The 22,118-nt window shown below is 37.5% G+C and overlaps 1 protein-coding gene across 2 annotated transcripts; it reads left to right on the top strand.

The window, feature by feature from the left end:
• Positions 1-207: 207 nt before the first annotated feature.
• Positions 208-18,264, top strand: SLC5A11 (Sodium/solute co-transporter-like 5A11). 2 transcript variants are annotated; one of them, XM_069501399.1, is made up of 13 exons: positions 208-565; positions 4,250-4,458; positions 5,380-5,539; positions 6,480-6,545; positions 8,643-8,694; positions 8,805-8,872; positions 9,533-9,687; positions 10,873-11,013; positions 11,291-11,515; positions 12,486-12,667; positions 13,454-13,695; positions 15,123-15,404; positions 17,507-18,264. In XM_069501399.1, the coding sequence occupies exons 2-13, from the start codon at positions 4,259-4,261 to the stop codon at positions 17,534-17,536; spliced, it is 1,803 nt and encodes a 600-aa protein (XP_069357500.1). In that variant the 5' UTR covers positions 208-565; positions 4,250-4,258; the 3' UTR covers positions 17,537-18,264. The 2 variants fall into 2 exon arrangements, with proteins under 2 accessions (XP_069357500.1, XP_034829134.1); XM_034973243.2 differs by having other exon boundaries at positions 208-748.
• The last annotated feature ends 3,854 nt before the right edge of the window (positions 18,265-22,118 follow it).

Raw genomic sequence — 22,118 nt, 5'->3', positions numbered from 1 at the left:
ATGAGTTCTAAAACATTACACACATACAAACAGTCACAGTAGACCATAGCTAGCATTCGCTACTTCACGAAGATACAAAATTTCCACTGAAGTTTTCCGCGTTTTCCATTCAAACTGTCGGTAAAGCAGTTCTCATAAATATTGTAGGTCACCGATAGCTGGCGCTACAGTAGCGCTTCTTGGTTATTTGCTGTGGGTATTTGCCTGTTCTTTCTGTTCCGTGGTATTTGCAACCTATGCTTATGTGTGCGTCGTATTTTAAAAAGTGTTACTAATTTTACCGCGTTTACGTGAGTAATAAATACATACCTAATTCATTCATTTAAACAACATTCGCGCCTCGAGTGGCCGCATGTCGTCACGGACGTTCGATTATATTTTCATGCAGTTGTTTTCGTAATTAAATTCGCGTGTGGTATATTTCCGATCGCAAAGATGTGAGTGCTCGTGTGTGGTCAACTGACAATGACGTTAGTGATCTGTAAGGAGTGTGCGCGGGAAATTCAAAGTAGTTTCCGAAGAATGTAGGCACCGTGTGTCGAGACTCGAGATTTTTTTTGATACTGTGAGTTGTGAGTGATGTTAAGTGAAAGTCGTATCGAGTAGACTTGTTGACATTGCCGTACGTTCATATCATGTTGTATGTGGCCTTGTGTTATTGGCAATACACCATTATATGCGAGGAATTTATCACACAACTTCTTCCGGCATACACGTTTTTCTTGAAACAAAACATTTAAGCGAACAGGTACCTAATTGTATAGTACGTAGTTTGATAATATAGTAGTTTAAACATTCCTGCTGATTAAGTAATAATAAAATAGGTAAGTATAAGTTAGTAGACACGTGGAAATACTTAGGTAACGATGAGAGCAAGTTTATTAGATTTCTAACACGTGTTATAATCATTAAAGATGTCTTAGAAAACGTTATGAAATGCGATTGGTTTGTTTATGTGTATCCTAGGTACATCTACACATGATTCGAAGAAATGTGTCTTGATTATGAGCAAGGACTTTTTATAAATACCTATTATAACGATGAAGTACCTAGTAGTAAGTAGGTAGGTACCTAATACTTGGTAATTGAACATAAAATCTATTGTGTAGGAAACATAAATCTGATGGTTTTTTAAGTAATTTTTTCCTCATAAATTCTGTCCATGGGTGGGAGTGACGTAGGTGTAGTGGCAGGCAATAATAATATTTTGTATAATTTATTTATTTTGTATAATACAAAATTATAATTTAAAAAATATAACTTTAAAGTCTTACGAATAATGATATTTCATCAAAACTTAACTAAGCTGCTTAGGCACCTAACGACAATTAAATATACGTATTTACTATCCAGTTTCACTACAGGCGGTCTTTACGTTACGGTTACCGTTATTCTTATTGTTTGACCGTCAATAAAATCATTGTGTTGCATAAGTCAGAGTTTGTTAACTTTGGACAAAATTACCTTTAATTTAATTATTCAAGGACCTCTAAACACTACATGCTAGATGGGTAATTCCGAACAATAATTTAAAACCTACTTTTATGACGCTGTCAAAATTAGCATGACACAGGCTATCAACTCATAAACAAAAGCAAGATGCAGCCCGCAAATATTTTGTTCAAAATGACCCATCTAGAGCGTAGTATGAGGTCTTTGCTATTTTTATAAAACTAGTTTTATCTCATAGCAGATTACATTTTAAACCGCCTTGCGAAATGTCTTTCCAAATATTATTATGACCACTTGGACTTTGAACCGTCCTCTTTACATTGCTTTACGGCTACATACTTACTACGTTTAGTTCAACGACTTTTCAATGCTTACATCTAATAGGTAGGTATTTATCTATTTTGATGGATATCACTTTGGTATGATAAAAATGTGAATTATGAATACATGAACATAAAATTATGCACTTACACCTGGTTACTGCACATGAGTCATGCCCGACTGCCCGTTAGTAGAGGATAGCATTATAGTCGACTGCGGATGACGAGGTCCTGGGTTCGATTCTCGAGCCCGAGACAAAAATACTTAGGTTTTTCCTGTCAGGAATTTCTGTGTACCAGCTAGGAACTTCGCGATATGTCACCCCCGTGTCTCGGAGATCACGTAAAGGCGTCGGTCCCGACTTATCTTTCTCTGGTCATGTCGGATTGCCGTCCCGTCGAGCTATGAGAGTGAGGGAGTAGAGAATGCACCAGTGTGTGAGCACTGTGCACCCACTTGACTCTTGAGCACCGTAATATCTCCCGTATTAATATGTTCTCGCGAATATCCTTTACAAATAAAAACTTGTTAACCTAATGGGTAGGTAGAGTAGGTATGTATCTATAGCTACATAAATAATTCCGGTTGACCTTGCGAAATCATTTAGATAGACCCAATAAAATGCTTTTACACTTAAGTACTTAATTGGATCTTTATATACGAGTGTATCTATGTTATTCCCGTATACCTATGAGGTATTATACTCAGAACTAGTTTAAGGAAAAAAAGTTTGAGCCTATTGCGCAATATTCGAAAAAATATAATCCATTTGGAAAGGTGATAATCTGATTCCGTAGTTACAGTAAATAATTTAATTATTAAAATGTGCAATAAAATTAAAATTATTTAAATCTACTTAAGTAGTTTATTGTATTGTTAAATTGAAGTTTCAAAATCAATTGTTTGTGCGACAACCAGTGATGTGGCGACAACCTATTTTATGCAATACTTTTTATCTACGTACGTAATCGATTTATCCTTGGACTTCCACCTCTGATTCTAGATATTTTATCGCAAGATCAATGTTTAGTATAAGCACCTAGGTATCTTACTTACCTACCTATCAAAAATACATAAAAAATCGGTCAGTTGGACTCGCACACGAAGGGTTCCGTAGGTACCATTGTACAAGAAATAACACTTTTTTTTAAATTTTCATGGGGGCTATTTTGTAGTTTTATTTTTATTATTTGTAGAGCGGCAATAGAAATACACACTGTGAAAATTTCAACTCTTCACGAGATACAGTCCACTTGCAGACAGACGGGCGGATGGATGGACGGACAGCGGAGGCTTAGTAATCGGGTCCCGTTGGCACCCTTCGGGTACGGAACCCTAAAAATGGTTTCTTATCGCATGAGGAAATTGATTGAGACGACGAGAGTCAGTTTACGCAAATGCGTCAGTATTTTCCGTATGTTTGATAGGTATAAGATTTAATAATAAAAATTGACTCCTAATCTAAATGCTATTTCGGTTTTACTGGTGGTTTTTGATATGTTTTGATTCAATAGGTCTGTTGATTAATTATTAACAAAAAAGAGTCACTACGTTCCTTAATCTAAACCAAAAAATAACTGGCAGAGTGGCCTATTTTTAACAACAATAGAGTCAAAATGAGTCAAAATTAAAAGGACAGTTGTTATAAAATTGTCGTTCATAATGACAAGTAAACAACTGTTTATCTCTTGTTTATCTTTGAAATTAGAGCTAGATAAGATATGTTTAAATTATTAAAGGATGGCTGAATAAAAGGGTTAGAAAAGCTGAAAAATTGTCTCAGGTATTGTTAGATTCATAATAAAAATTATTGTCTCTGATATGTCTAAGTCATCGATTTTGAGGTGCATAATATTATTATTGTCGCGATGTTTTTATCAAGTTAGTTCATGGAACTCAAGACCCGCTCAACATCAGTATTTGAATGTACTAAACATTAAACCCTTATGAAACAATTATTTATTTAACTCTATGACCATTTTGATTTTTGTTATATTATGTACCTATAACAAGTAGCTTAACAGTTATATCAGTTCGTTATCAATTCACCAAGTAGGGCTAAATACGTCTTTTTGGGATTTAAAACAGTAAAAACCTCTGTAAAAATGCGAGATCCTTAAAAGGGCTAAGTTCGCAATACTGTAGACAATAAGATGTGTCGAATTTGTAGAAGTACATTGTTAGTACATAGAGAAATAAGCTTTTAAGGCTGAATTCGCAGAATTCCGTGGTGCGACCTGAATCAGAATCGCAGCTGAAAATCAGCGCGGTATGCTCTTGTTCATACATAGTTATTAATATACTGAGCTGGGACCTTTTTTCAGGTTGTACGATGACATAGTTGGTTCCGGAGATTCTTCTGTCTAAAGTCTTAGCTTAAATTCCCAAGTAGTGAAGGCTCTGGGATAACTTACCTTTAGTTATAACTGGTGAAGTGTTGCACTTATTGTAAATAACTTTTCTTTCTTTGTTACAGATTACCAGGATGTCGTTTACAATGAAAGAAGGTGGTTTTGGCGTAGGAGATTATGTCGCATTTGGGGTCCTATGCGCGTCGTCCTGCGCCGGCGGAGTTTGGTACAGCGCTATAGGTTCTCGGAGTAAAGCCGTGGTGGACATCAAAGACTATTTACTGGGCGGAAAGGCGATGTCCACTTTTCCAGTCGCTATGTCATTAATAGCGAGGTAGGTAATTATGGAGATATCTAATGCTTAGGTATATCACTATCCATAGTACAAATGCGAAAGGGAGTTTGTTTGTTGGTTTATTGGCTTATCCTTCAATCACATCGTAGCAACAAAAGACCAAGAGAGTGACAGACAATTTTTATCCAGCGAAATCAAAGGCGTCGCGTCGGCAAAATACATCGCGAATGTGCGATCATCGCAAGTTCGCGCGAATTGTACTCGTACGAACGCGCGATCAAACATACGTCTTAATTCGCATTAGCGCGATGACGTCCTATTCGCGTTCTATGACCCGAACACGCGATGGTCGCATCGCTTACCCACGCAATGATCGCGTATAATCGCGTTCTATTGTACTCGTATTAGGACGACGCCAAAGAGTTCCCACGGATTTTGATTTTTTTGAAGAACTTAAATCCACGTAGACGAAGTCGTGGATATCATCAGCTAATAAAATATGTAAAAAATCATGACCTTGTGACAATAGAAATTGCTATCGACGTGCAATATCTTTACAATATTTATATTGAGGAGAACATAGATAAAGTCTAGATTATTATAATCCTATATACATCGTCTAGCTATTATAACTATAACCTTAACTATCTTTAAAGACTATGATTAACGACGATAGATAAGTAGCAGAGACTCGTAATGATGCATAAATGTATTATTAATTGACATTGTAATTTAATTCAGTTAAAGATAATCACTATAGCTTTACCTCATTCACACCTCAGTAAAATTCCTATAAAATAATATTTATTAGATTCTATGTAAGTATAATGAGATTCTTTAAAGAATTAAACTGACAATTTCTTATTTTAAAACCCGTGATCTCAAGTCTTTTCACGTGCGAATCAAGGGCCATTTTCTAGGCTATACCTACTATTATTGTATTTTTTCTTTTGTCTATAGTTACGTCTCAGGAGTAACGATTCTTGGAACGCCAGCTGAGATCTACAACTACGGCACGCAGTACTGGCTGGTGATTGTCGGAGTCACGTTAAGCTGTGTGGTGGTGGCCACTGTGTATCTACCAGTATTCTGCACTCTAAGGCTTTCGTCGTCATATGAGGTAAAAAGAAAGAATACTCAGCAAGCATTCCCTGCTTCGACTCTTCAAACAGTGCGTGTTGCCAGTTATGACATAGATCCGAGACATGTTCGCTAACTATCTGGGCCTCATAAGAAAGCCGTGATGAGGAGATCTGTAGGAGAAACAGAGCAACATAGCTCAGCGGGTGGCGAAGCTGAAGTGGCAATAGGCAGTGCACATAGTTCGAAAAACCGATAGACATTCGTTAGGGTTCCAAGGTGCTGAAATGGCGACCTCGCACCGGAAAGCGCAGTGTTGGAAGCCTCCCCACTATAGGTGGACGGAAGACATCAGGCGAGTGTAGAAGTCCCTACAAGAGACCTATGTCCAGCAATGGACGTCAATCGTTTGCTGAAGATGATGATGATAATGATTCCCTTTTTCGTCAACATGGGCTATGTGTTGTGATAAAAGGTAGCTCGTTTTTACAATTTTTTCGTCCAAAAGCTTTTCCAAGTGGCTCCAACGCCAATACAAGCGTGTTGCCATGAAAAGCAAAATGAGTGATAAGAGAGATATATTATTGTACCTACCTACCTAATTTGCACATAGTAGACACTCGTACTATCTTCTCTAGCATATCAAGTATAATTTGAAAAATTCCTTAGCCTTATAGAGATATATAAGTTATCTTCTATGTATTATTATAACTTTTTAGTCACGGTTTATATTATGAATATATACTCCAGACATGCAAAGTTTATACAATTGTATAGTTAAAAGTTAAAACGCTTGTGTGTGACACGTTACATAGATATTGGCGCGGGGTTTACCTACGCTCCTTTTGACACTTTCGAGCATACTTCATATAATTGTTTGAGCCAATCAGGGTTGGCTCAAACAATTATATGAAATATTAATAATAAATATTGTACTTTATCTTACTATCTTATTTTCAATCATGTTTAATTTTTTGCAGTACCTCGAACTCCGGTTTAACCGCCACGTCCGCGCCGTTGCGTCAGTTTTGTTCCTTTTAGACGAGGTAAGCAATTTTATACTCATTAAAATATTGCAGGTGTATACAGGATGTAACCAGAACGCTAGCAAAAACTTAGCGTTATTGTTATACTACCTAAACACAATCCAATACCAATAACCATTTCCCTCATTTTGTAGTTTTAGTGATTAGTATTTTTCAAACCCGCAATGTATAGCGTACAAAACTCAGTTCAATGCCCCGTCTACGACGTGGCATCGACACAAAATGGCCTACTTACGTTGGCAACGTTCGTTGACCTCTAGTCTCAGTCAGATGTTTTATTCGCAATACCTATATCGTGAACTGTACTGGACCCGATGATTGGAACTATGATATGGATTGGATGTATCTGTCTCATTTTTAAACCGGCTCATTATACATACCCAGCTATATACTTAAAAAAATTAAAACAAGGGAATACTAAAGGGCTTTATGAATAAAATATGAGAGATCTATATGTATACGTAAAGTACAGTAGTGAGGGCCAAAGACACAGTGTGTATTGTCAGGTCATCCGGTCAACTACATTACGTGAACGATTTTGTACTAAATAAACATTTCGTTGCACAATAGTGGATAGGTACCTACTTATAGTAGGCATAAAACTGGACCGGTTGTATTTTGTCTTTGCTCTACTGTATTTAGAACTACAGGGCCCTAGACTAACGACTTCTTGAACTTTGGCTGAATTAAAAGTAGTAGTTACCTAGTTATACCGATAGACAAAAATGTGCTTTGTGCGATCTGTCCCAGGTCCAAAGTACTCTCGACTGTATCACATTTATGACAATAAAGAACAAATAACTCTACTTATTAAGCCTCTACGTGACATAACATGTTTTAAGTCCATATTGAACAATTTGTGCGAAAATCACGAAATTGTATTGAAATATAATACTTACTTTGAATACCTAGAATATTGTCTAATATGTTCATTTTGCTTCGGTATTGTAAATTATTTATAGACCATAATTGCCGGACAAGGATGGTCTTAAATCTGGACTTTACTCACGCTTCGAACTAAAGTGCCCGGGCGCAGTCAATTGGTAATTTAAAATGTCTAATGAAGGTAAGTATTAAGACTATTAACAAACATTGTCTTGTGAACAAAGACTAGTGTACAAAGTCCATCGTGAAAGAGAACACCAAACTGCCTCATTGTGAATTGTGTAAAATTAAACGTTGGTAGTCATTTTATAAAAAAATTGCACTTGGTTAAGTTATATTGCTAGGCTGTAGTAACGGTTCCGAACCGTAGTAAAACTAGAAACTCGCATAGTTTCATTCAATCCGGTAGTCCGTCTGCCTGTCTGTATGTCACAACCATTTTAAAAATAAAGTAAAAGTTATTATACCTACCTACTTACATGATTAGGTTATTATATATGTATATTGTATATCCCTGTTATACTACAATAGGATATACATTATTCTATTTCTAATGAGTAATGACGTAGGTTATACCTACTTATAGTACTACAACGTTTCCCGCGAGACAATTGTTTCAGGAAAACCCGAGCTAAAAATTTATAATTACCTGAGCATTCAGGATTAATGAGGCAATGTTTAAAAATAATGTTTTTTAACAATCTGTTAAGGACTTCCGAGACGGTCAAGCGGCTTGATGTCAAGCACGTAGTTTTGTTTTGCTTGATCAAGCAGCTGCGCGATTGCGGGAGAATGACAGCTACATTGTCACGATCGCAATCATCTCTGATTGGTTGACGCTCGCTCACTATTGGCTACAATGCATTGTTGCAACAAGAATCGCACAAATTCAGTCAATCAGAACAGTTGAGATTGTAATAATGGTTGATGCAGGTTTTAGACAATCGCCCTATAGGTTGATGCGCCCGTCAAGCAGCTTGAGCCAGCATACGGCACATTTCTCATTTTCTCTAACACTGTCCGAACGTCGTGTCAAGCATAAATATAAAATAGTTCCAATCACCATCAGGCACGTAAATGCTTGACACAAGCATTAAGGAAACTTTTTAAACGGCTAGAATGCTTGGCTCAAGCATAAATCTACGTCTCGGAAGCCCATTAGGAGGGTAGGACCCAAAAACCTATTCAGAAACACATTTTACTCTTTTTCAGGTATTGTTCCTGCCTATGGTTGTGTATGTTCCTGCACTAGCATTTAATCAATGTGAGTTATGTTAATAAAGTATTTGTTAAAAATATTATGTTATACTTACCTACTTTTCATAATTTCTTTCACTTTGTATTACCATATTACCGTATTACCATTATTTTCAGTAACGGGTTTTAATGTCTTCGCTGTGGGTGGTGTTATGGTTGCGATATGCGGACTGTATACAGTATTAGTGAGTATTCCTTATACAGTTTCCATTTTTCTACAATTAAATAAGTATTTCCCGTGCAATTGCATTCTTGCGCGAGGACATACCCAACACGAAGAGGTTTCTTCGGAGAATTGATCTAAATTGTTAGATGGATACTATAGTCGACGCATTTTAAACTGAGTCGTCGAGTTATCTGTCTGTTTCGCTCGCACTTACAGGTCGTAGGTAAGTGCGAGCGAAACAGACAGATAACTCGACGACTGAGTTTAAAATGCGTCTACTATATTATATCCTGATTCTTGAAAGTGAAACGACAACACTTTGATAATCTTAGTCTGTGTTTTAACAGTTATTTTTTAGGGTTTCGTACCTGAAGGTTTCCAACAGGACCCTATTACTAAGCCTCCGCCGTCCATCTGTCCGTCCGTCTGTGTGTCTACCAGCGGGCTGTATCTCATGAACAGTAATAGAGAGTAAAAATTTTCACAATGTGTATTTCTATTGCTGCTACAACAACAAAATATAATAAAACGATATAATAAAATAAAAAAAGTATATCAGTACGATGTTACGGAACCGACCGTCCGAAGAGGCCGACTCGCTCTTGACCGTTTCTTTAATTAGAAAATTGTATAAGTATTTAAAGATTTTTTTAATCAATTTACCTATATTGTTTGTCAGGGTGGTCTCCGCGCCGTGGTGTGGACGGACTCCGTGCAGACTGGTGTGATGTTTATAGGAGTTCTGTTGGTGGCAGCGGCGGGCACGCTTGCCGTCGGCGGTGTGGACGCTGTTCTTGGTATTGCAAGAGAATCCGGCCGGCTCGAATTGTCTAAGTGAGATATATTTTATTTTTCTTTTTCCTTTGTTTCGTTTAATAAAAAACTCAACTGTTGCTCAACGGTTTAGGGATGATTTATGCCGGCACGTGGCGGGCGCGGGCCGTGCCACGTACAACGCGCGGACGAGGCACGGATTCATAATATTATAATATAATATTTATTTATTTAAACAACTCAGTACAGTAAACAACTCTCTGGAATCCTGACCCCTAAACTATTAAATCCCGTGTCTTAGGGGCCAGTGCCTTCCCAAACATAAGATATGGGTAGTTAATAATTTACAGCTAGGTATTACAACTATTTAAAATAAATAAATAAACAAAACACAATGTTAAAGCGTGAAACAAACTATGGGACGCGAACATCCCGAACATTTTATATGAAGCAGTTCATGCTTCACCGTGCTGTGTCCGTGCACGGACGTCGCCCGCATGTCGCCCGCCACGTACTGGCATAAATCATCCCTTAGGCTGCGAACAAAAATCGTCAGTTCAAATTCCAACCGACTTTCTAGTCTTAGGTCAAGTTTTACATTTACTATGAGGAGAAAGGAGAATGGGAGTTTATGTATTAGGTATATACGTACCTATTACATGAAGTTATGTGATTATTGTTACATAGTCAGAGTGATTTGCATGAGTCAGTATGTCAATGAACTTATTAAATCAAGAAAATATATTCGTGTGAAAAATATGCATTTTGATTTTATTTTGTATGCTCTTATCCCCAATGACCTTTGTTTTTTTCTAAAGATGATCACATAATACCACAGTGTATGTGTGCAGGTTGTTTATACCAATGAATCTTATAACGTGTTCGCCTCTATATTATGTCCTATGCCTAAAAATGATACATGTAATATTTTCCACGAACAGGTGGAATTTGAATCTACGGAGTTCTATATTTTAATTTACCCCCTTCACCGAGTAGAACTATATCTAAAGCTTCGATTTGGATTTCGTCTTATAGTACTCCATCCATCCAGCCATCTATCTATCCATCCATCCATCGATCCATCGATCCATCCATCCATCCATTAGCTTCATGCGTCCACTGCATGACTAGGCTTTTTGGAGAGCCTGCTTTCGCCTTCCTCATACACCCACTTCCCGCCACCTTTTTAATTCAAAGCTAAGTGTTACATATATGTACATGGTATATTATTTTGAAACTTTACAGTTGGAGCTTTTCACCATACGAACGCCAGACGGGATGGGGTGCCGTGGTTGGAGGATTTCTGTACTGGACCTGTTTCAACTCCGTCAACCAGACGATGGTCCAGCGATATATTGCTCTTCCCTCTAAAAAAGAAGCTATTACGTAAGTACATTCTCGCTCTCTGCTCGTTAGTGATTATACTTTTTTATTATCAAAACAGTGTATTTATTTGGTTTGGTTTTCCTTAACACAGATTTAAAAGTCTAGCTAGGATAGCCAGGTCTTGAGCTTGAAACATTTTTTTGAAATTGTATATGCTTACGCCAATAAGCATGCAAATTGTTTGAGATCCAATCGTATGTGTGTAACAAGATAATTGAAAATAAATGTTTTATTTATTTATTTATTTAAATAAATGAGTACAATAAAATCATTACAGTGCGCTGGCTATATTCTGTATTGGTGCTATCCTGGCCATTTCCCTGTGCGTGTGGTGCGGTTTGACTGCGTGGGCTGCCTGGGTGCTGGGAGGCTGCGACCCTGCAGGCGTTCCTCTCGTCGACGACCGTCTACTGCCTGCATTCGTCACCTATGTGGCCAAGGTACAACATCTGCCGGGGCTTGCTGGCGTGTTCCTTGCTGGAGTCTTTGGTGCAGGATTAAGGTGAGGACAAGAAACGAATATTCATTTCAAAGTACATGATTGTCCTTTGAGCATCCCATTATAGGGTAAATGACTGGGTAGGGTAAGAGTCGGCATTGTTTTCGATCCTGACCAAGGCTTTCTTCTATACACATGGCTCCAGAATAGCTGTATTGACAAAACCAACATCAGAAAAAAGGCATTCACTATAATGAGGCAAAATTTGAAGAGGGCTTAGATTGTGTGGTTAATAGGGTATTTTATCCTTTTTGAAGTGTCTTAATTTGATGATAAAGTACCAAAAATTTTATTCAATCGCCAAGTGCAATTAGAATGCATTCAAATTTCGCCGCGAAAACACTACCCGCCATCTTTTTAGGTTCATGAGCTGTCATGACGTCACACGGATTGGTAAGAAACGGCGTTTTCTTAGTGAAATACATGTCAATTTCCATCCATGTGACTTCACAGTCGAAATTAACATGGCGGCTACGGTATCATGTGTTTTAGATATTTGTAGAACAGATAAAAAAGTGAAATCTTCCAAATGAATTATAAAATTCATTATACAATTTTATAAACTGAAATTAACATTTTTCAATTGCTTATTGCTAATAATATCTTGTTTATACATTTTTAGATTTTTCTCGTTGGGTTTAAAATACTGTATTGAGAAATAAAACTAGATATTAGGAGATTGTGGGCATATTGCCATATTGTTGAATAGTCTAAATATATAAAAGGAAATGCTGACTAACTGATTGACTGACTGACTGATCTATCAACGCACAGCGCAAACTACTGGACGGATCGGGCTGAACTTTGACATCCGCTAAGAAAAGATTTTGGAAAATTCAACTTAAAATAAACGATTTGAAATTTGTGTAGTCCACGCGGGCGAAGTCGCGGGCATAAGCTAGTGTGTTATAAAAACAAGGGCTCACTTATAAATTCTATTCTTTTCTTCACAATCATTTTATTCTTTTCACAGTTCACTGTCAGCAGTATTGAACGCATGTGCGCTAGTTGCCGTTGAGGACATAATGCGTGGATGGTTGCGATTACGCTTGAAGCCCTTAACAGAAGGCATTTTGGCGCGATCCGTCACAGCTGCCTTGGCTGTAGTCTCCGTAGTAATGCTGATCGTTATTGAGAAGCTTGGGGGTGTTCTTGGTGAGAATGTTCTTCTTTTCGATCTGCTAGTTCAATTGCAATAGGTATGTGAGTGAATTTCTAGCTTCCATATTATCCCCAAAAAGCTGTGTTAGCCTAGTGGTTAGGATGCCCGTCTTCTAATCGGAGGTCGGGGGTTCGATCCCGGGGACGATGCGATACCTCTAACTTTCGGAGTTATGTGCGTTTTAATTATTTAAATATCACTTGCTTTAACGGTGAAGGAAAAAATCTTGAGGAAATCTGCATGCCCGAGATTTCTCCATAATGTTCTCAAACATGTGTAAAGTCTACCAATACGCACATGGCTAGCGTGACAGCGTGGGGAGCATGACTATGGCCAAAACCCTACCCAGTCTGAGAAGAGACCGTACTCTGTAGTGAGCCGGCGATGGGTTAATCATGATGATGATATTATCCCCGTACGTATGCTTACCCCGAATAAATATCACAAGGGTATTACATGCACTTAAAAATTCGAAACCATTAAGAATTAAGATACATGCAATATCTTTCTTTAACGATGATTGATTACTTCTTGCAGTCAATCGTGTAAAAATATTGGCAATGCTCCAGTAGTATTTTTATTTACTACGTTTAAGATGCAGTGCGTTGCAAAAATGACACGACACGCATCATGACGTCGAAAACATCAGACCATTACTTGAACGGTATTATTTTATTCTTTTGGGTTGAAATTCGGTTACAGGACCCGGATATTCTGGTTTCAAGAAATTTTTTGTAGGTACCTAATGCAATGATTCAAAAATCATTTTTCTGAATTAGGTGTGGCAACTGCCCTATCAGCGATCGCAGCGAGTGCCACCTGCGGCATCTTCACCCTGGGGATGGCGTGCTGGTGGGTGGGGCCGCGGGGCGCCATCGCGGGAGCCATAGCAGGGGCTTTGTTAGCTGGGACCGTGTCTTTGGGCACCCAGGCTGCTGCCGCTGCTGGCCTGCGAGCTCCTCCGTTGAACATGACCATGGAGTGTGCTCTTAACGCCACATTTGTTCCAACTGATGATTTTGTAAGTACCTACTTTGCTTAGACCTACAGGGTGTAACCAGAACGCTGGCAAAAACGAAGACAGGTGATAGTACTGATAATGAGTGATATGATACCATAAAATTAAAATGCGAAAAAAACGCGAAAAAATTTTATAGGTATATTTTGTAAAATTTCACGATAATATAACATAGCAAATAAAACATGCGGCTGATGCTAGAGGTCAACGAACGTTCCGTATGTAGGCCACTCGGCGTCAATGCCGCGTCGTAGGCAGGGCATTGACCCGAGTTTTGCACGCTATACATTGCGGGTTCGAAAAATACTAAATCACTAATACTACAAAACGAGGCAAATGGTTATTGGTATTGGATTGTGTTTAGGTAGTAGGTATAACACTAACGCTAAGTTTTTGCTACTACACGTTCTAGTTACACTCTGTATAATTCCGTATCTCAGTGGATATAGGATTTAGTTGTGCATGGCGTGCTGGTGTGAGGGTCCACGAGGCGCTATCGCAGGGGTAGTAGCAGGGGCTCTGTTAGCCGGGACCGTGTCTATGTCTGGCCTGCGAGCTCCTCCACTGAAAGTGCCCGGGGAGTGTGGTGATAACGCCATATTTGTATTTCGTTTTTATAGACAAAACCTTTTTTGTGAAATAACAACTGGAAAAATATTTCTTAGACATGACATTGTGTGCTAAGGTGGCTTTTATTTTGGGCCCTCAAAATTGCTTGTAGATGGGTGCTATTAGATTCGTTGCAGGCGTTATCACTTATTACTAAATCCTTAGTTTTCAAAACAGGAGGATTCCAGTGTTCTAATAGGGGACGGTGTATTTTGTTCCTAGTTTTGGTGACCTGCGTGGTCGTTCTTCACTTCGCGCCACTGCTGGTGGCTCGAACTTTGTTTATAGGGTTCCGTACCCGAAGAGTGCCAACGGGAACCTCCGCTGACCCTCCGTCTTTCCGGCTGTCTGTCAGCGGGCTGTATCTCATGAACCGTAATAGATAAAGAGTTGAAATTTTCACAAATAAATAATAAAAATCAAGATGGAAAATTTCAAAATGGCCGTCATTCATCAATACTAATATTATGAATGCGAAAGTCTGTCTGTCTGTCTATCTGTATGTTTACTAGCCTTTCATGGTCCATCCGTTCAACCGATTTTGAGGAAATTTGATACAGAGATAGGTTGCATCCCGGGGAAGGACATAGGCTACTTTTTATTCAGGAAAATCAAAGAGTTCCCACGGGATTTTTAAAACCTAAATCCACGCGGACGAAGTCGCAGGCATCATCTAGTATTAAATAAAAGTACATAGTGTTATATACGGTGGTACCTTTTGTGTTCGAGCCCGACTCGCACTTGACCGCATTTTACTGTTATCTTTATATTGTTAGAGAAATTATATGCCTTTATTTAAATACTTATCTTTTATTTCACAGGATCCGAACACTGTATTCCCCCTCTTTCGAGTTTCGTACCATTGGATTGCACCACTTGGTCTCATCGCAACATTGACCGTTGGTGCTATAGTCGGATGGTTCTTTGACAAAAGAGATGAAACAAAGATGGATGCAGAACTATTCACTCCGATTGTATGGAGGCTTTTGCCTGCCGAAGCCCATAGCAACAGCGGGATGGTTAGAAGAAGCGTTAATACTAAAAATGTGGACTGTCCTACCGCGCCTTGTGCCCCGCTTATTCTTGGCCAAGCTACGGACAAGGTAAGGGTCTGAAAAATTCTGTTACAAATAAACAGCTGACGTTAAATTCTTCTTACAGCGATTGGGTATTTTCCTACTTTTGAATTTGATTGAATAAATGAATATTATTACTTTATTATAAACTAGGATAAAAATAATGACGTAAGCTGAAAAAAATATTAAAATCCAACAAAGATTTACAAAGTTACAGGCATTTTAATTTTGGAGTGGGAGGGTCTTCTATCCCTTTCTCGCAAAACGAAAATTTGTATGAAACCGCACGAAGCTATTATGGCATTATTAGTAAGGTGTGACGTCAAAATGCTCTATCGCTATCTCTGTCTAATCAGAAATATTTAAATGCTTATAACTTTTTTGTTATTTGATCGATTTAATTAGTTTTTTCAGTTTACGTCATTATTTTTATCCTGGTTTATAATAAAGTAATAAAAAAATTGGAGTCAAATACCCAATTGGCACCTAAATAATTATGCTTTATAAGTAATCTACGTTTATAATACCCATACACGAGTGTACATTTTATTGATATTCCCAATTCATTAGGTGCATTGCGATTTTTATATTGACTATTTTTTGGACTGTTAGATAGGTAATATTTTTATAAAAATATTGAAAAACTAGCTGATGCCCGCGACTTCGTACGCGTGGATTTGGGATTAAAATTCCCGTGGGAACTCTTTGATATTTCGGGATAAAAATAGCCTATGTCACTCTCCAGGTCTTTATCTAAGTATACCCATACAAAAAATCACGTCCATCCGTTGCTCTGTTGCGACGTGATTGAAGGACAAACCAACACACCAATAAACCAACAAACCAATAAACCAACAAACAAACACACTTTCACATTTATAATATGGGTACTGATTAATAATGGATACAAACTATTAAACATAATAAGTATATTACAATGGCGTGTGGAAGTCCCTACAAGAGACCTATGTCCAGCTGTGGAGGTCATCGGTAGTTGATGATGATGATGGCAGTCAGTCAAATTCTATAGCTAATATGAGAGAAAATGGGCTACTTGACTCATATCTAATTTCGTCCAATAAATGATTATTTATTATAGTATTTTGCTTAAGACAACGAAATATATCAATAACAATTATTAAAAACGCAGGATGGATATATTAATCCAATTTTAAAAAATACAGTTTTTATTTTTATTTGAAACGCAGAAAACGCTGTCAGCCATGATGTGACGTCATTAAATATGTAAACAAAGAAATGTCATCCCTATGTCACGCGGGGACTAACGTAGTATCCATATATATAAAATTTAGAGTCCTGACTAACTTATATATCAACGCACAGCTTAAACATCTAAACAGCTGGTCCTAGATACATGAAATTTGGTGGGTGTGTTCTTTGTAGGTAAAGAGAAGGTATCCACTAGGAAAGAATTTTTTGAAATTCCACCCCTGAGTGGGTTAAATGGAGGTTTGAAATTTATGAAGTCCACGCGGGCGAAGTCACGAGCATAAGCTAGTTTTTATATATTTCTAAAAACTCATAGTAAACGTAAAAAAATATCGTTTTCTCTTTATAAATTGAATAAGTTATTACAACAAAGTGATCTTTGCAAAAATAAATTTGGGTTGAAGTCGTTAGTCATATAGGATCCCTTTAAGCAAGTCTTCGCGTGTTACGTATATTTATTTCACTGGGCACTCTAATCCACAACTTTCCTGTGGTCTTTATCGATGCGTTTTTTACATTCTCGGATGATACAATAACGAAAATTACTATATTTTTCATGTACACTAGTATAGAAGTCATGTTTATTAAACTTTGGGAGGTTATGCTGTTGTTTACAAATGCATGACGTCAGAGCACAGATAATCTATCGGCCAAACATGGCCGACAGTGTTTTCACCTGTCTAAGAAAAATATATTTTTAAATGAAAGTTTTACGGTTTTTAGGGCGCAAAAAAATATAGTGTTAATTTTTTTGATATAATAGCACAAATATTAACCATTTAAGACCAACTTTAAAAAAGTGTCAAGTAGCCTATTGGTGGATCTCATAAGACTCAATGAGAAAAACTAGCTGTACATATTAGAAATTAATATATAGGACCTATTTTTTTATTTTGCAGATTGAAATGAACGGGGAGACGAGTAGGTGATAAGAAACATCCAAGAAATAAGAATAAATTCGAATATAGAGATAAATTAGTTGTAAGTTTAATTTTAAAATCGTTTGAGCGAATTTTACTTTAAAGTATTGTAAAATCAGTATATTTTGTGTACTTAAAATATTAGCTGGTGTGAAATTATACATTTGTAATTATTTATTTCCTATATTAAATGTAAATATTATTTTTATTAAAAAAGTTAATGTAATTCCATAGTAAGTATATATTTTTTAATATTATGTAAGATACCTTATTATCTTTTATGTAGTATTATCATTCCTGAAAGGTAGAATAGTACAGATTTTTTAATGGACTAACTTGGTGGACCAAATTTTTTTTGTATGTTGTGTCAACTTTTGGTTAAAGATAATGGTATAGAAGTGTGTAATTTTTATACTGCTTGCTTGTAATCAGTAATCCTAAAAACATTTATATGTTTTGATTGGTAACAAAGTAAAGTTAGTATAAATAGTTACCTACTATTAGTTTCTATAAGTTTTGTAAGTAATTAGGTAAAAAATTAGCATATTTTTCGAATATTTTTCATATTTTGTGAACAAAGTACCTGAAGCCATTGTAAGTACGAATAATGAAAGAAAATAAATGTGTTACCTATTTATATATTTATGGTTATTTCATACCGTTGTATATTAGACAGATATACCTACGGTATTTATGAAATGATTTATTTAATAAATTGTTGAATAAAATTAACGTTCAGTTTATGGTTGTATTTGTTTTGTCCTCTAATAGACTAGGTACTTGAAGACAGAGAGTCACGTAGGTGACATTTTTATAAGTTAGAGTTTCCACGGGATTTTTCAAATAAGTATAACCTTTTAACCACGCGGAGTCGTGGACGTCATCTCGTAAAAATAAAATCAGTGTGCATACGGAAATAAACAACTGTTGGTCGTTTCATATTTTTTACTCGCTTAAAAGATTCTTTCAGCTGTAATAGGTATTCGGTAAGCGTGCGACAATTCCGTCGCCCAACTTTTTGGAAGTTATAAAATTGGTAGGGCGCGGGAAGGCGTAAATACAGGTGGCACAGCGAGGCGCGTGATTTACATTCGGCACGCTATTAAAAGTTCTGTCTTAAATATTATATACCTAGATCTACTTATGTTAGTATAGAACAACGAGAAACTATTAGAAAGTTTGTAAGTATGGATGTAGGGGTAATCTCCGGAACTAGTGATCCGATTCTGAAAGTTCTTTCAGTGATAGATAAGATAGCTATATTATTCCCGAGTGCTATCGCCTATAAATTATAAAATATACCTACTGCGGACGAAATGTCGGGCAAAAGCTAAGGAAATGCCGTATCTATTTTTACGCCTACCTCTGAACTACTCTACTAGTGTGACTTGTTGCGTATATACGTGTTAGTAGGTAGTAGGTACCTATATAGGACTAGCTGCCCCGGCGAACTTCGTACCGCCTATCAGTCGATTCAGTTTTTTCAAAAAATTTTCTCCGTAAGAACCATCCTCGTACTTCAAGGAACATTATAAAAAACCGGCCAAGTGCGAGTCAGGCTCGCGCAATGAGGGTTCCGTACTACAGTCTTATTTTTTCGACATTTTGCACGATAATTCAAAAACTATGATGCATAAAAATCTGTTTTAGAATGTACAAGTAAAGCGCTTTCATATGATACCCCACTTGGTATATTAATCTTACTTTGAAAGTTGAAAATAGCAATATTAGTTCATGACCACAATTTAATTTTTTTTGTGTGATCTAACCCTAAATTCACGGTTTTCAGATTTTTCCCCAAATGTCAGCTATAAGATCTACCTACCTGCCAAATTTCATGATTCTAGGTCAACGGGAAGTACCCTGTAGGTTTCTTGACAGACAGACGGACAGACAGACAGACAGACAGACAACAAAGTGATCCTATAAGGGTTCCGTTTTTCCTTTTGAGGTACGGAACCCTAAAAATTAGCGAAATCGGCTCAGCTGTTCTTGAGATTTGCGATCAGCAACACATTCAGCAATTCATTTTTATATACTTACTAGCTGACACGCCCCGGCTTCTTATTTTACTTAAACAGCGCCTTTGGAACAGATGAATTATTTTAAGGGTAGGTATAGGTCAGCGACATATTGTATGACATAGGTAAAATACAATATGTCGCTGGTACTGGTTCGTTATAAATATTGCCAGAAATGATGAGCTTCTGCAAATATTTTTGTTTACGTACTCAGAAATTTGCTTTCATATAAGTATTCTAGTTAAATGTTGAGTCTTTGCAATATTAAAAACTGTCTATTTGAGTTTGCAGTAGAGGCAAACAGCTCATGTGTGAACCTCCACCGTTTCAGCATTTCAGTAAATACATTTTCAGAAGATTAAGTTTGAAGGTATCTAGTCTTTTATAAAGTGCTTCTTATGTTATCCTAGCATTGAAAACACCATACGAATCAATAGGTAACTTTATTCAAGTAGTAAGTAAAATCGCAAACTTCTGACGCAAAACATCGTAAATCCGATTGCGACGTTAAAAAGCTCGCGGAATATTGCCGAGTCGTAAAATAAATTAGTCTAAGAATTGTTTAATTACTTTCAGGATAAAATGGAAAGCCTTCAATGGAAAATACGTACGTGGAAACTACGCTGGGTACTTAGATATGGATCATTCATAATTTACTATGCGAATGGGTTCTTTAATATAGTTTTGGCTCGCGGTTGATGACAATACTTTGAATCTGATAGAAAGTGATGATGAGGTTGAAGATTGTGTGACGTATAAGTAGTTATTAATGTGTAATAACTACACACGTGCTACACACATAAATAGAATGATAAATAAATGGTCTGTGTTTGCCGTTCGCTAGGCGGGTAGTCTGAGTGACAGCGGACAACACTCGTTGTCTGTCATGGGAGCCGCGCGAACGGTACCCACGGCAGTAAAGATTGTAAGCGAGTTTCATTTAATCACCCCCAGCAAGCCCCCAGCATTTGCCCCAGTGACAGGACGTCACAGATGGAACGCTCGCAGTAGGTATGGCTAAGAACTTCAAAATGGATGGGAATCTGTTTGGCAGTACTTTATGAGATAAGATGACAGTCAACCTGCAGTAGTAGGTACCGACTTTGAGAAGCACATCTACGGTTCATCATTTTGGGCACACTTTGCAAGATGCTTTTGTCGGAATCATTGTAAGTACCTAGTGTAAATAGAACTTTCTACGGAACATAACGACGGACACGTGCGTCATATTAACCGCCCAAAAAAGCTATAACGTTTTAATAGCTTCATTATACGCAGCAAGAAATGTTATTGTAATGTTACAAGGGCCTTTACAAATAAATACCCCACCCGCGGCGACAGTAACACGGCCAACTTTATTGTAGTCATAAAAAGCACGCGGGCATCGCGGTAGACGCCCAATTAATTAATGAGCCAACTTGAAAATGAATTACGCCATCGGGACCCGGAGGTGTTCCAAATAACGACACTTGAGCGTTTCTTAGTGAGGACGTAAAAAGTTTGCGTTTTATGTTCAACAGTACCTACCTCATGAAGTTGCGCTCATTTTGAATGAGTGGGAATTTTGGGTGGGCTTAATGATTTTTATGGTAAAATTTATGGTAATTGCTATGGAAATTGAAAGTTCCAATGCTTTCCTTCGAGGATCGGCAACAGGTGACTTAAGATGGTAGGTACCTTTTAGTTTTGTGGACATTTTTTTATTAATGCAGCATAATATGTAGGTAAAGGCTTGCGCTTGAAGGCAAGAGTGAATAGGCTTCTAGGCAAGCGCACTTCAACCTAGGTAGACCTCATTATTACTTTGTCGTTATGTGCAAGCCTATTCTGTAATAAAAAAACCCGGTCAAGTGCAAGTCGGACTTGCACACGAAGGGTTCCGTACCATGGTACAAGAAATAACACTTTTTTGTGATGTACCTAACCACAAATTCACGATTTTAGGATTTTTCCCTTTACTTGTGCTACTAAGACGACTAAGACATAGCTGCCTGTCCAATTTGATGATTCTAGATCAACGGGAAGTACCTACCCTATAGGTACAGACAGACAGACAAAGAATTAGTGATCCTATAAGGGTTCTTTTTTCTCTGGAGATACGACGGAACCGTAAAGAACATGTTCGCAGCCAAATTCTCACCGATAACGCTATAACAGCACGGATTAGGTCGATCCGTGTTGATTTCGTAAGTCGTTATCACCCGCGGCCACCCTCCCCAAGACGGTCATTGGTCCGGCACGCCCGTTTACGCCCCTTGGAAAAATTGTGACCGCGCGTCGGACTTAAGATACTTGCGCTTTTCTCCAGAACTAGCTTTTGAACACGGTTTCCTTGCACTCCTACATCAAGTTAACAATAGTCAAGTTTTGGTCAAGTTGGCAAGCTCTATTGCCATGAGTGTAAGATAGTTAAAAACTTGAATAAAATCCGTTTGCCTAAAACCTTTTTAAATTAGAGCTTATAAGGTCGAGCAGGCTGATATCACTTTGTAACTCACATTGACATTTTTGATCTGTTGTGCATGTATTTGCCAAAGAAACAAGTCTACATATTTTCCCAATTTCGTGAT

The sequence above is a fragment of the Maniola hyperantus genome, chromosome 1 (assembly GCF_902806685.2).
Source record: "Maniola hyperantus chromosome 1, iAphHyp1.2, whole genome shotgun sequence".
Taxonomy (NCBI): Eukaryota; Metazoa; Arthropoda; class Insecta; order Lepidoptera; family Nymphalidae; genus Maniola; species Maniola hyperantus.
This window is presented reverse-complemented; position numbering and strand designations above follow the sequence as displayed.

Excerpts from the sequence above, each read along its gene's own strand:
- SLC5A11 (XM_034973243.2), top strand. The coding sequence starts at position 677 with ATGCGAGGAATTTATCACACAACTTCTTCCGGCATACACGTTTTTCTT. Across the intron at positions 4,459-5,379 it reads GCTATGTCATTAATAGCGAG|TTACGTCTCAGGAGTAACGA; the intron begins GTAGGTAATTAT and ends TTTTGTCTATAG. Across the intron at positions 8,873-9,532 it reads GCGGACTGTATACAGTATTA|GGTGGTCTCCGCGCCGTGGT; the intron begins GTGAGTATTCCT and ends ATTGTTTGTCAG.